General features: G+C 37.2%; 2 protein-coding genes and 1 long non-coding RNA gene across 6 annotated transcripts; 1 reads left to right on the forward strand and 2 right to left on the reverse strand.

The window, feature by feature from the left end:
* Window positions 1–264: 264 nt before the first annotated feature.
* Window positions 265–5875, reverse strand: LOC306839051 (leucine-rich repeat and immunoglobulin-like domain-containing nogo receptor-interacting protein 1). Its single transcript, XM_079367525.1, has 2 exons — window positions 5549–5875; window positions 265–2922 (listed from the first exon to the last, which is right to left on the reverse strand). The coding sequence occupies exon 2, from the start codon at window positions 2908–2910 to the stop codon at window positions 1093–1095; it is 1818 nt and encodes a 605-aa protein (XP_079223651.1). The 5' UTR covers window positions 2911–2922; window positions 5549–5875; the 3' UTR covers window positions 265–1092.
* Window positions 5876–7983: 2108 nt separating this feature from the next.
* Window positions 7984–13957, forward strand: LOC306839012 (cathepsin K-like). 4 transcript variants are annotated; one of them, XM_079367476.1, is made up of 8 exons: window positions 7984–8100; window positions 9068–9191; window positions 9281–9403; window positions 11327–11479; window positions 11570–11794; window positions 12191–12356; window positions 13288–13393; window positions 13496–13957. In XM_079367476.1, the coding sequence occupies exons 1-8, from the start codon at window positions 8048–8050 to the stop codon at window positions 13593–13595; spliced, it is 1050 nt and encodes a 349-aa protein (XP_079223602.1). In that variant the 5' UTR covers window positions 7984–8047; the 3' UTR covers window positions 13596–13957. The 4 variants fall into 4 exon arrangements, with proteins under 4 accessions (XP_079223602.1, XP_079223601.1, XP_079223600.1 ...); XM_079367475.1 differs by having other exon boundaries at window positions 11327–11794; XM_079367474.1 differs by having other exon boundaries at window positions 13288–13957.
* On the reverse strand, window positions 11692–14741 carry LOC306839015. Its single transcript, XR_013781143.1, has 3 exons — window positions 14589–14741; window positions 12142–12314; window positions 11692–11781 (listed from the first exon to the last, which is right to left on the reverse strand). It is a non-coding gene; the product is annotated as an uncharacterized lncRNA (long non-coding RNA).

Below are 14741 nucleotides of genomic sequence, written 5' to 3' on the forward strand. Positions count from 1 at the left end.
GAGGCTGTTGTTATGGCGATAAGACTTGTTCATCCTTCTAATTAAAGGTTGCACATAAAACAAGGATCTGATTGGCTAATATGTTGAAGACGTAATAGATTGTAGAAGTAGTTTCCGAATTATTTCGAGTTTCAATACATCATTATTCAAAAAGTTTATTATTTTTTATGTTGCAGATCTCAAACCACTGCTACAGACTTACCAAAGTTTACATTTATATTTGTCTAACACTATAAGATTACTGCCATTATACCTGATGAAGGGTCGGTTAGGCACAAACGTTGCATGATCACATAAATGTGTCATTTATGAAGTGAGACAGTGTGTGAGAAGCCTTCTTGTTTTAATTAAAAGGTCAAAGAGCCATGAAACTGAGGACACAAAGAAGATGTAATAATATTTTTTATTAACCAGATTTTTTTTTATTAATGCTCATTTTGAAGGCTTACTTACAGAGAACATTAAGAAAAAATTTCTAAAGAGCTACTATAAAATGAATTAGGGTACATGCCATTTTCTAATTTAACCTTAATATAAGATCAACATTCTAGTTAAATAGTGTCATTATGTCAGAGCTACCAGAGGCCCACAATTATTTTTTCATCTCATGAATTAAATTTGTTGTAGAAATCAGAAAAAGAAACTGATAAAACAAAACCTTAGTCAACAAAGTCCCAGCCCATTCTGTCCAACTTTTGGTTTTTTTCTTGCTGTTTCTATTTATAAACTGAATAAACAACAAGCAAACAACTTGATAATTGTTGCTCCAAATATAACATGCATCATGCATATAAAATAGTGCTTAAAGCTTACTTTGGTTGCTACCATTTGGTTGCACTTCTGTCTGGATACACACAAATTCAAGCTTGAATTTCTTGAAATGTACCGACAATCCTCTTTAGATGCTTTGACCGTCACAATTCACTCTGTCTTTTACGTCCAGCTAACATGGCTACATTTGAATTAATAAGTAAAGTGTCAGTACGTCCAACATAAGTCAACTTACTATAAAATTCACTTACTTTGATCTAGAAATCGATAATTAAATTTAATGTTTTACATTGTGGCTTTGCAAACTCTTGGTGCTTGAAGTCATATCAGTTTCATGGTGAACCTGCTTGTCTCTGTATGGTTTCCTGCCGCTCCTTTACTACATGACATGGCTCTTCGTGGCACGTATGCAATGTTGGCTGTGTGCTTTATCTGCCCTTTACTCTTACTCCAGAAGAACATAAAAATGAAGCAAACACTCACAGAACTAAAAAATGACAGAAGCCCAATAGTTGCCGCTATCAGTAATGTCTTGAAATCAAACTGTGCTTTTTGATATCCATTCACACCTGGGGAGAAGAACCAACGTTTGAGATGAGAGGGATTTCTGAAAGTCTTCGGAAAGGCTCGAACCTGCAGGCTGGCAGGCAGGCTGGAATTTCCTGCTGCGTTGGATGCCACACAGAGATATGTGCCAGTGTCTTGAGGTTGAGCATAGCGAATCTCCAGCGAGCCATTAGAGAGAGCCCATATTCTACCTGTGGATGATACAGGTTTTAGCTGTGGGTTCAGCCAGTAGACAGATGGCGCAGGGTCGCCTTCTGCATTGCAATGAAACACCACAGTGCGTCCCTGATCTACTCTCACTTCTTGACGTTTTCTGTTCACAATACGGGCTGGTCGACATGTAAGCACACCTGGGAGTTCTTCTTCTTCAAGGTCTAAAAAATGTAAATCCTGGAATTGGACTGAGGTTGTGCAAACTGGTAAATTTCCACCAAAATCTAGATTTGGTCGTATTTGCACCAACCACAACAAACGGCAATCACATGCTAGGGGATTGTTATCAAGTCCCAGATTTCTTAAAGTTTCCACTGAATGAAAAGCTCCCATCTCCAGCGTGGCGAGAAGATTTCTGGATACATTCAGCAGACTCAGATACAACAAACCCCTGAATGCTCCAATTTCAATATGAAACAACGACCCCCCCACCAGATGAAGTTCTCGGAGGCGCAGCAAATCACCAAGCTGGTTCCCATGGATGTAAGTGATTGGATTAAAAGAAAGGTCGAGGAATACAAGATACACAAGATGATGAAGAGGTTTGTAAGGGACAGCACTAAGGTTAGCGTGTCGAATGGTAAGAGATGTTAGGTTTAGGCCAAAAAGACTGTTTCCTGAGAGGATCTCGAGCCAGGGGCAGTCAGAAATGATAAGTTCTTTCAGATGCTCTAGATGTCGGAAAGAGTAATTCAGCAGCTTGGTGAGACCCAGTCGGTAAAGATAAAGGCTTCTCAACCCACCAAGCTGTGTTAGGGCCTCTGTCGGTACCGCAGTGAGGTTGCAGCCATCAAGGTGTAGCTCTTGCAGACTTGTTAGTCCAGTAAAAGCTTGAGAAGAAACGAAAACTAGATCATTATCTGCTGCTGTTAAAAACTGCAAAGCAGGCAAGTCACTGAAAGTGAAATCTAAAAAAACTAGGATGTCATTTCTGCTTATGTCCAGAATTTTAAGTTTTGGCAACCCAGCAAATGCTCCAACAGGAATGAACTTAAGGTGGTTACGAGCAAGATGCAGAGTTATTAGATTTTGCAAGTTTTGGAAAGCTTCAACTTCAATTAAAACCAAATAATTATCTGACAAATCAAGGTGTAAAAGTTGTGTTAATGACTGGAACTGCTCCTGAACCAGAGCCTTGATCTTGTTATGTGTTAAGTTGAGTAGTTTGGCGTCTTTTGGGAGACCATCAGGCACTGTGATAAGTTGGCGATCAGAGCAGTTTGCCTCCAGCATCACAGTGTTGCAGCGGCAGGGCTGAGGGCACGTCCGGCGTGTTTCCGATGTTAATGACACCGCTGCTGCTAACAGGTACAGAGCTCCCCAGCACAGCCACACATGGACTGCAATCCTCTCAAACATCTGGAGATCTGCCTGCATGACAGAGAGAGACAACGCTTTAACCAAATAAACACTGTAGTCACTTATATTCATAATGTGACAAAGATTGAATTACCCCCAGGGACAAATAAAAGTTTTTTTTAATTGAATTAAAAAAAGATAATTCAGCACCTTTGCTTTATTAACCCTTTGTCAACAGCTGTCTGACTACCAATCCCTTTCTTGCACATCAGCCTTTTTGCATTGGTGTTGCAGAAGAAGAGAGAAGTTGCAGCTATGCCATTGTAAAAGCCTTAAAGTGATTCAATACAAAAGCTCCTCAAAACTCTTTTTTTCTGACTTTCTTTTTTTTTTTTTTACCTTTACTTCAATTATTTAGTATAATAATCATTTATCTTTTATATTATGATATCCTTCGAGTGTTTTAGCTCAACATCATTTTGTAATTTCTGTGCAAAATGTTCTTTATAAATGAAGCTTTTTTTCATGCTTCCGTAATTCCTTTATTGCACATTGTCAAGCTGACTTTGCTCTGCTTCTTTTAGATCAATTTAAACTCTAACATCTAAAACACCAACGGCAATTGCAATGCAATTAGAACAGCTAATCCCTGTCTGTTTAACATCAGCTCTTAACAATTTAACTAATGTGTGTCAATTGACGATTGTGTCTTCACAACATCAACTGACTCGACTGACAAGAGCACTCCTCTGATTTTTTTCTCATTTGTTTCATCACACATCCACGAGGCGCCAGTGGTGTGGTATTTAAAATCAACTAAACCCCACCAGGAATAGATAGACATTAAAAACAAGAACAGGTGATGAACTTCCCAGGTTTTCATTTGATTGATATTATTTGAAAGCACAAATATAAAGAACGACTCAGCCTGCAAAACATAACATTATTTGAAGGACTCGACTGTTCAATTATCTGTTCCTCAAATATTGTAAACATTATCCTCATAGGTAAATTATATGTCAAAGGAACACATAGCTCTTGTTATTTAATGAATTCACTTTTGTTGTATTGTGTTTAGAAAGGTATGCAGATGATAAGCAGACCAAAAGGATATTAAAACATGCTTCTTTTTTTTTACATTTTGATTGCTTGGCAAGTCGCTCGAGTTGAAAATCTTTTGGTTAATCTAAAGCAAATTTAATTTGGGACAATATACCTGAACTTCATGGGATGGATGAGGTAAAGTTTTTGTGCAGAAATTTGCTATCAAGTGTTTGGCTACACTAAGTTAAAGATCTTACTCTCTGTTTTTTTAGTGTATTCTACGTTACTGTCAGACTGAAGAAGTAAGATTTATGAAACTTGATGTTTTAAAGTGGGAAATGTGTATAATGAACTCCCTTTGCTCTCTGTCTCAATGCTAAACACTATGTATATAAAATTCCACATTTCACATATTACTGTCCTTGTCTCAAAATGTTATCATTTTTTAAAACTTTTAAGTTTTATATTGCTTTTATAAGTTTTGCAGCAGAGCAGGTGAAACTTTGGATTTTTCATTAAGGTAGGTAATTTATAGATACAGATCCAAAGCAATATACTGTTCATTCAACTAGACTAACGACAGTTAATAAAACTGACATCAAAAGACAAATAATAGTACAAAAGCAAAGCAGTTAAATTAACCCTTGGACCTTAATCGACCTCGCTTAATCGAAACATTTGCAAAACCCACCACCAGGGGGCGGCAGAAGAAAAAAATTATACTCCAAGGTGAGAGTAAGGTCCAGTATTCTGAAAACAGCTTGGAAACAAATGGTTGCCCTGTCTGTAAAACAGGGCAAGTCAAAGTCAAAGTCAAAACTTCATCAGGCTTCTTAATAAAGCTTTTTAACTGCAAACATGTCGAAATATAATTGCATGTTAACACATATCAACATGTTTAAGATGTATAATTCTGATTGAGGCAGCAAACAAATAAGCCTTTAAAAATAGCTGTCATCAGCTCATCATAAAAATGTGTGACTTACTGAAATGTGCTGTTTAAGTTGTCCAGAGAATGCTGATAAAAAAAACACCTTGAAGTGTGAAGCCACCCTCTGTTTTGGCAGCTCTCTTCATGCAGAAGTACAGTACATTTGAGAAGAGGGACGGTATTAAAAAAAAAAGCCGTAGAGCAGGACAGATTTTTCTGAAACCTGTGACCATTTTGCAGGAGAAACTGCTGATGTGCATAAAATAGGTTTAACAGGTGAGCTCTTCTTAGAGCTACTGCTTGATTTGACATATTTAGTGTTTGTTCTGTTTTGTACCTTTTTTTAATTTGGAGAAAGGATTTTTGCAAACATACACTTTTAGGCATATGTGAATGAGAGGAAATCCATCATTCAACCTAATTTTTAAAATGAGATACTTTCTAACTGACAGTTATTGTAGCTATGTAGCTGGGGAAATATTGTATAATCTAACTGCTGGAGATGAAAGCAGCTCCCCCCGAGCAGTGACTGATGGAGTCTACTCCCAAATTCCTGTGGGAGCACATATGCTCAAGGTGAAAATAATACGTAAAGGTGAAATCACAGTTATTTACTATCGCCTGAGAGCCTGAATATGTACAACACAAAGAACGCTGTAAGGAGAGGTAACATAGTCTTTGTAATCACAAGAGTATAATTGAAAATGAAATATTATAACTCACCGTCTCTTTAATCTGGTGGGCTTGTCATTGTTGTTAGATCTCCATTTTGACAGTTTTGTAGTGAGAAAAAAGTGAGAAATTTCAGGTGTCTTTTTTTTTTTTTTTTACCTGAAATTTTCCCTCTTAACTTCAACTTCTGGTCTGTCAGCTCCAGCTCTTAACCTCCTGTTGTTATAAAATAAATCCAAACAAAGCCTGCAATGTGAGAGAAACACATAGAAACTTCATAAGAAAGCATCATTCTCCTTTTATGAGTTTTTAGTCTTTCAGCTGCTCAGTTCCCCTGTTGCTTTGCCATCCACATGGCAACAACAACCTGGCTGTGGACGTGCGGGAGCTTGTTGCATGCTGGGGGATTATATGCACAAGATCCTGGCCTGCATCCAGTACGCTGCACTGGATGACAGGAGGCAGTCAGGCATGTGTAAGCCACACACTGAGAATCAGGAGCTACACACAGATTGAAATGCCTTAAAGAGCTGACCCTTAAAGATAAAAGAATGTCTTTTTGCCGTATAGCCTGTCAGCAATTTGAAGGTTCGATACAGGTCGAGACACATTTCTTATTTTTCAAATGACAAAAAGATGCTTGCATCCAAGACTGAGGAGTAAACCTATAAAACAATATAACTACTCTTTTAGTAAAAAACTAAGCAATGATTTGTCTCTTCCATAGATCAATTTTACATGAATGTAATTGAGATTGGGAACATTTCCATAAACAAGAGAGGCATTGGGAAGAACAACTCTTGAATTGTGTTGTATTATTTACTATTTGCACTTTATAATCAAGTGTTCTGTATTCCCCCTTTTAGTCTTAAAATAGACAGCATAAAAAATGGCGCTGTTTTCTGTCATCATGTCTTCACTCTTGCTAACCTTTTGCAGGCTTATTCATGGCAGATGTTTTTCTCTATGATTCTTTTGAATTATGCAACCAGATTTAAAACCAGATGCCTGAGATTGCCAGTGGTAAGAAGTTATTCTTAGGCAATACAAATCACAATATATAGTGAGTTTGTGTGTGTGTGTGTGTGTGTGTGTGTGTGTGTGTGTGTGTGTGTGTGTGTGTGTGTGTGTGCGTGTGCGCACTCTGGTTTGCACATGATAAACCATATTATTGTGTCGTGTTTTCATCCTTGAACCGCATTACAAGCCTTCCACATTTGAGTGATTGAATTTGGTTTGTTGGTTTTTTTGATTCCTTCCCCAGCTGTTGCCAAAACATGTGTTGTGACAGTAAATTATTACAGATCCATTTCTCAATTTTCTCTTGTTTCAAATCATTCTTTAAAGTGCTGGACATCAGCATAATGTCTCCCTGGTGTGTAGCTGCAGTCTGCCTTCCAAATTATTGTCAAAGCAGCAATGAATAACAACAACAAACAAATTATATTGATGTTGAACCAATCACTGTTCTATACATACCTTTTTTTTACAATAAATATTGCCTGTAAATTGCATACTGTAAAATGTTACCTGAAAAAAAAGCTTAAAAATTAGCTTTGTTTTCACCGAATAGTATTCCTCCTGAGACTGATCTAACATCTTCTATTTTAAAATTTAAGTCACTTGCTGTGGGCTCTGTAAATTGGGCAGACTCAGGTATGAATTTCTAAATTTATGAAAAGCTACTAACTAACCCCACACTGCTCCACCATCTGAATAAAACACATTTACACGTTAACTCTCACGTCCTATTGAATGAATTATTAATTCTAATAATAAACCAATAAGGTTTTGGAGTATTTATCTCTATTGCCGGTTTCAGTAATAATGTGTGTCGTCAGAAAAGGTGCATGATCACCACAGAAGAGGAGTCGCTGCTGAGTCAGGACCTCACCATCTGTTATCTCAGGGAACCTGCGCTAATCAGCAGATCTTTGTCCAACCCCGGATTCAGGGAGACAAACTCTGTGCTGATGCCAAATACAGGGCTCTGTGAAATGTAAGATCCTAATTACATAATATCCTCCTGTCTTATTAGCTACATATTTAATCATTGCACTCAACAGAATCAGCTTTTCTAGGACTTTTTAATATCCAATTTATGTAAAGAGATGCAGGAGAAAGCTTTGTATTGATTATAATGGATCTCAGTGCAGGTTTCGATACTGTGGACCACATTAATTGGTTGAAAAACTCTGACATTTTCTGTTACAGGTAACAAATATACCTTTCCAAATAAATCCCTGGTTTGTGGTTCCCCATGGTTCTGTTCTGAGACCAATTCTGTTTGCCTTAAACACCATTTCCTTTTTCTCAAAATTTCCAGCACAATGGGTTTCGTTTTTATGCAATTCTATCATATAGCTTTTGTCCCTTCCCCTCTGGTAGTGATGGGTATTTCTGGCCTCTGCAGCTGTTTGTAAATTAGTTTCACATGACAAGCCTGAGAGTAGATGCTCCGAAAAACAGGGAACAAATGAACAGTGTGCGTGAGGAGTAACTTCTGTAAACTTCCTCTTTTAAGTGTGAAGGGTTTTTTGTAAAACCAAAATGTATGCACTTTTCTTAACGGAACTTTACACTGCTGAGCATCCTGCAACAAGGTAATCGTCAAGTGTTTATTCTTATCGATAGTATTGTTAAGATGTTTGGCAATGATCTATACCAAATGCGTGTCAAAGGTTAAAGTTAAATAGTGTGTGTAGATTGTGCATTATGAGGGAAAAGATTTATAGAAGAAAATAAAAGAAATCCAGACATTCTTTTTGAAAGGGAACAAATCTCTTTGATGCTTGAGCACAGCCCGGCACTTTTTTCTTTTCATTTGACTTTCACATGAAGACAGACTTCACTTTGCTATGTTGTAATAGAGAAGAACTGTTCAAATGAACAACATGGAAAGTCTACTGCAGAAAGGAGACGCAGGCACGTATACTTTGGTGAATTTGATTTGTTAAATCAAAGTTTCCTGAGAGTTTGAATCGAGTTTAAAATTCTCTTACTGGGTTGACACACTTTGCACAACCTTGCTTGTTATGGTGTAAGAGCTGTTGCAACTCAAGGTTAGTTTCTTAATCACCCGGTGAAGGGCAGCAGGTGTTTAGATTCGGGTATTCGGACTTCGAGTCATCTATTCTTGAAGATTCAAAGTCAGTGTGCAGAAGATGTTCTAATCAGACCATGGAGCTGGGTTTATAGTATAAAAAGACCTAATAAAAGAATCAAGGAACTTGAACCAAAGTGGGGCTTCAATCTTTTTATAGTCTGGTTGTGGCTTTAATTGGAAGACAACTCATAATCTCAACCCTGCTCTGGTAAAAAGTAAGAAAAGAATGCACTGTGGCGTTGCAATGGTAGTAAGTATAAACAATATCAATTCTGCCAAACTAACAGTCTGAAGCCTCTGAACAACTCAATTTCTGACAAGACAAAATGTAAAATACCCAAAAGTGAAAAGCTAAAACTACCTTGTTGACTAAGTTTGCTTTTAATCAACTTGTTTGATGGTGAGTTATTTTTCATATGAGTGCTTGTATAATGGGATTAGTTACATCATTTCTACCTTTGCAGGATGCACACTCTGTGTGCCATGTTACTTTTGGCCTCCCTGGATCTCAGCCACTCTTCTTCTTCTGCCTTACATAAATGGTGGAAAGAGTGGACAGTAAAACATCACAAGGTTTATGACAATCAGGTGAGACGGTGAAAACATTTCTCCTTCTATCTGCAGACACCTATATAAACACATACGGTGAGATCATGGAGCCTGTGTTTTTGTTTCAGACTGAGGTTGTTTTCAGGAGAGCGGTTTGGGAGAAGAACATGCTGTTAGTGTTGAGACACAATCAGGAGGCCTCAGCAGGGAAACACAGCTTCAGGATGGGACTCAATCATCTGTCTGACATGGTACCAATCTACTCTGAAGAAACAATTTATGTTTTCTGGCTCCTCCCTCTCCTTTTCACATCTAAAATTGTAGTCTGAATATGAATAGTCCTGAAGAGAATCAAAGCAGATTATTTGCGTATTTTCGCTCTTTCTTTAACTGCTTGAATCTACGGCAATAACTCAAAGAATGACCTAAAACCTGTTCGTTGAAACATAACAAAGGAAAGTGGGTTGAGAGCTAACATGAGAAAAGCAGTAAAAAAAAGAAAACTCTGGCTGTTGTTTGGCTGTGGGTTGCAGTGCAAGTGCAGTAAAGTCAAAAAGTCAATAAGACAACAAGACAGCAAAGTTCTCAGCAGTTTTAGGTCATTAGACTCAGCCACCTCTGCTGCCCTCAAGCTTATCTTCACATTACTTATTCTCATTCTTATTTTTGGATTTACTGATTATTTCTTAGTTTAGTTTTACTTCTGCTTTACCCTCTGCTTTGATATAGCAACCATGACCTTGAGCTTAGCACAACCGTGGGTAACAGACTTTTCTTTAGGCTAGAAATGGGCACTTTTTAGGTAGTGAAAACAAGCACTGGATAGGTCCTTTGTGAACCTTAAAAAAAGTCCTTGGCTACAGTCAGATATATCCTTTTGCCCCACATACTGGTTGGTGCAAACACAACGTGGCTCAAAAATCATAAAAGTTTGACAACATGAAGATAGCTCTGTAGCTCAATATTTAAATACTATCCATGAAGCGCTGAGGGATTTTCTGATGACCAACTAAGAGGAATAATTGATCACCAGAGAACAGAAATGTGTTAGAGCGCCCTCTGGTGGATAAAAACTGCCTGACATGACATATATTAGTACTAAAGACCAGCCCTCATTAACTGGATCATGACCATGTGCTTTTCATAACTGATGTCTGCTGATGAGAGATGCATGTCACCAACCAGCACAGTTAATCTGCATCTAAACCATCTGTACACCCTCTGCTGCTTGATTTCAACCCAAACCTATAGAGCAGCTCTAATCTTATCTTTTACCATCTGATGAATTTAATCCAGCATGGCATGGAACAATCTGGACAATCAGCATATAAAATCTGGGTTGAGTAAAGTACAACAAAATTTCTGGAACATAAAGAATGACAACAGAACTGTGGGCTGAACCTGTTTTGAGTGAAGTTGATAAAATAAAATAAAAAGCTTTTAGTTGTAATTATGACCATGGGATTGATTGAAAAGAATAATTTAATTATTAATATGCACAAAGAAAGCTGGTACTGAAAGTACTTGTTGTCCCAGAGAGAGAACAACTTCAAAATAAAACAAGAGCCTGAATGAAATCAATCAATGAATCAACTTTTGAGACAAAAAAAAGGAGATTATAAAACTGTGATGAAAGCCTAATTAAGCACATACTGGTCACAGAGGAGGACTGCATGCTGATATGCTGATTAGAATAATTAAACCCAAATGATGCTCGGTTCTGCATCATTAGTTTCTGTATTTTTAATAAGGCACAAGTTCCCACATGATCATGAACAGAGGAACTTGTTAATTTTATGACCAAATCACGGAGGTTTCGGGACATCATCTGTAAAAAAAAAAGAAAACCCAAAACAAAGATATGAGACACAAACTTTAAAAAGGGTCATTACCTGGTGGTGGGCTGGGAGTGAGGGGACCCAATTTTTTTTTTTTTTAAAGATCCTTGTTGTTCTCAGATAGTGTTTAGACTACAAACACCTCTTGAGGATATTTTAAAATATTTGATCTGAATTAAAATATTCAAAGCACACACTGAAAGATGTTTATTGTGTAACTACAGCACTGCAAATACAAAATATAGGAATGTGTAATATATATAAAGTATACATGAGAACAGTTATTAGCAGGATAATATTACTATTTTATATTACATATCTTTTTTCTCTACAAAGACAGCTGAGGAAATCAATGAGAAATTGAATGGTCTGAAGATGGAAGAGCCATCAAACTTCAGAAACGGCTCTTTAAAGGAAATTAGCAGCATATCAATACCTCAGAGTGTAGACTGGAGGAAGAGCAACCTGGTCAGTCCGGTCCAAAACCAGGTGAGTGAAAGTCAAAGATCTGTTCTTTTAAAATGTGGGAAAAATAGCATGTCAATCAGCGACACTAAACATGGTTATATTACTTTCAAGGGGATGTGCGGGTCGTGCTGGGCCTTCAGCTCTTTGGGGTCTCTGGAGGGTCAGATGAAGAAGCGGACAGGCGTCATGGTTCCTCTGAGTCCACAGAACCTGGTGGACTGCAGTGGCTCAGATGGAAACCATGGCTGCAGAGGAGGATTCATCTCTAAAGCCTTCAAATACATCATCCGCAACCAAGGAGTCGACTCAGAGAGGTTTTACCCCTACGAACACAAGGTCATCCTCAATATCAGAAAACCAGAATTACCTTTAAATAAACTGTGGGGTTTCAGAAAACTTGACCTACTTCCTACACATTAGCTGTCATTTCCTCCTGTTGATTGCGTTCCCTTCTTTCCCTTCTTGTTTTTTTTTTCTTTCTCACTAATCAATACTACAAATTAGCTGATCATCAGAATTTTAAAAAAGCCTTTCTATATTTGATTTGCTTTATAATTAGGATTCCATTGTTTGTAACAATGAAACATTAGTTTGAGTGTATTTTATCAAACCGTTTAGTTTAAGCTGTGAGCATGTTTCTTTGCACCATTTCTTTATACTGTAAATAAATTGTGACTACATACCAATTCAGGAATCATTGTTAACGATTTATTTCTCTTATCTTATTTGCAGAACGGGAAATGTCGTTATTCCATCACAGGAAAAGCTGGTTACTGCTCTGATTTCCACATCCTCCCATATGGAGATGAGAAGACTCTGCAGGCCGCTGTAGCATCTGTTGGACCGGTGTCTGTGGCTGTGAACGCAATGCTGAAATCTTTTCATCTCTATCGAGGAGGTGAGTCTGCACAACCTTGAGTGTGAGGTTCACTTCAAAGGTTAAATACTGTTTAATGGTTTGCTACTGTTATTGTTGATCTTGGTTAGGGTTGAAGCCGTGGAACGTTAAAGTAGCTGACATTTATGCCTAAAAGTGTGTCATCGTTTATACTATATATTCCATTAAATAAAACAGGTCAGGCCTCATGGTTGAAATATCTTGAACATGTCCGGTTTTTACAGCTTTGCCAAATTAAGAAGACTGAAAAAAGAACATGATCCATGCAAAAACAACTGATTTCTAGGGTTAACACAATTAAATATTTATCTTTTGTTTCTCATGTCCCTTTTACAAAACTTGATAAAGTCATCACTTTCTCAAAACATTTGTGAAAGGCCATCACTCTGCAGTCAAAAAGCGTTACTCTGCTGGAATATTTATACTTCAGCTGTGGAATCTTTAAAATGTGACGTTGAGACGAGGTCATATTTTGAGGAGGCTCAAAGGCGAGATTTGCGTTAAATGTGTATTTAAAGGCGAGCAAAATACTTTCTTTCTTTTTTGAAAAGTAAAAGCTAAGTGCATAGTTTACTATACTTTTGCTTTTAAACAAACAGGCACTGATGATACACTTAAATCATTGATCTGTTACATTTTTTTGCACATCTAGTTTTAATCTTATAGAAACTATGAGCTCAGCTTTCTGTGGCAAACATTGTTCTTATAACGTGTTCTTTATTCACCTCCTTTAAAATGTCCACTGTATCAAACCAATAAACTGTAAGCAGCTATGAACACAAAGATTACTGGAGTGAATTTAAAGTGTGACGTTCTAGTTAAATAAGTCAAGCTGACACTAAAGCCTAAAACAGCAAAAATTTTATTATTTTACATGTTGTTGTTCTTTTGTTTTTTTTTAAAAATCTTTTTAACCTTATGTATCTTTCAGGTTTGTACAATGTTCCAAACTGCAACCCTCGCTTCACCAATCACGCCGTGCTGGTTGTGGGCTACGGTACAGACAGAGGACAGGACTTCTGGCTTGTGAAAAACAGGTACGTTTTTCTCTCAATTCAGAATATGAATGGGAAAACAAAGGACTACCTCTACACTTACAGACAATGTTTAGTGTATGATAACTGTTTTTATCATTCCAGTTGGGGAACAATGTGGGGAGAAGAAGGCTTCATTCGAATTGCCAGAAACAAGAAGAATCTCTGTGGCATTGCCAGCTTTGCAATCTACCCTACGCTGTGAAAATGTCTCCTGTCCCTTTTGAGAGCAGGACTTAAGTTATTTTATTAATCAGGGGGCAGTCGTTTTCATATCGAACAATGGTCATATTTATGCTATACTACATTAAAAACTAAGCTAAAAAAGTTGACTATTCATTGCCATTCAGAAAAGTACTTTAGAAGTCTAAATAACTTCTTTAACTTTAAAACATGTCTAGAAAAAAAAATAAAGATTGTGTCCATTCAAAAATGTTTTGGTCACATATGTATCTAAATTAAAAGCCCTTAAAGTCAATATATAACAGGATACAATGACATTAAGACATATCAACCTGTCAATGTACTTATTATTGAAGAAATTTAAGAAGGAATGATAAACATGAACTATCTTGCGTTCACGCGCATATCTCGTAGTCATAGGATAAAGAGATTGAAATTTTTTTTCCTGCTGCCATCTTTTTTCAATGGCTATTCATGTAGTACTGTAATAAAGTGTCCATTCATATGTTGTTTGCTGGCTGTATGTTTTTCATCAGGTTTTATTTTGTATTGACGATTTAAAAAAAAATCAAATCTAAAAACACTGAGATGTGAAATGTTACACTGTCGAGTTCAGTCCTTTTTATCTACAGTACACGCAGAAAACATTGAGCCAACTTAATCTATTCTGCTTAATATTCAAGTAGAATTTAAAGACGGCACACTACCACAGCACTAACAGAGGAGCGTTTGCAGCCAATGCACACTTCTTTATTATCCTCAGATGTTTGTAGCCTATAAAAACAGCAACACTAGAGATACTGTTCCTTCATTTTTCAGGTTGACAGAAATATAAGGAAGAGGATTGCTGCCTCTGTAAACATTTGTGCGATAAAAGTCTGAATTATGACTTTTCCTCTGAACTTTAAAGTCAGAACTATAAAAATAAATTGGCCCTCATCCTCTTCTTTAGAAACACAACATAATTTACATGGTATTTAATTTCCTGACAGTTAAACAAGCAGCAGCCTCTTACTTTCAGTCGGATGAAGCTTTGCCTTTGCTGAGTATACGCTAGTTTTCACTTTCCACAGCTCCAAAGTGGCCAAATCATCAAGGGTTAATGACTTGCAGGTGTGCAGCCAGTGACGTATTGATAATTAGGAGATTCTGATGATAAAGCTGCTCT

The sequence above is a fragment of the Symphodus melops genome, assembly GCF_947650265.1.
Source record: "Symphodus melops genome assembly, chromosome: 18".
NCBI lineage: Eukaryota > Metazoa > Chordata > Actinopteri > Labriformes > Labridae > Symphodus > Symphodus melops.

Excerpts from the sequence above, each read along its gene's own strand:
- LOC306839051 (XM_079367525.1), bottom strand. The coding sequence starts at position 2,910 with ATGTTTGAGAGGATTGCAGTCCATGTGTGGCTGTGCTGGGGAGCTCTG.
- LOC306839012 (XM_079367473.1), top strand. The coding sequence starts at position 8,048 with ATGTATGCACTTTTCTTAACGGAACTTTACACTGCTGAGCATCCTGCA. Across the intron at positions 9,192-9,280 it reads ACAAGGTTTATGACAATCAG|ACTGAGGTTGTTTTCAGGAG; the intron begins GTGAGACGGTGA and ends TTTTTGTTTCAG. Across the intron at positions 11,795-12,190 it reads TTTACCCCTACGAACACAAG|AACGGGAAATGTCGTTATTC; the intron begins GTCATCCTCAAT and ends TCTTATTTGCAG.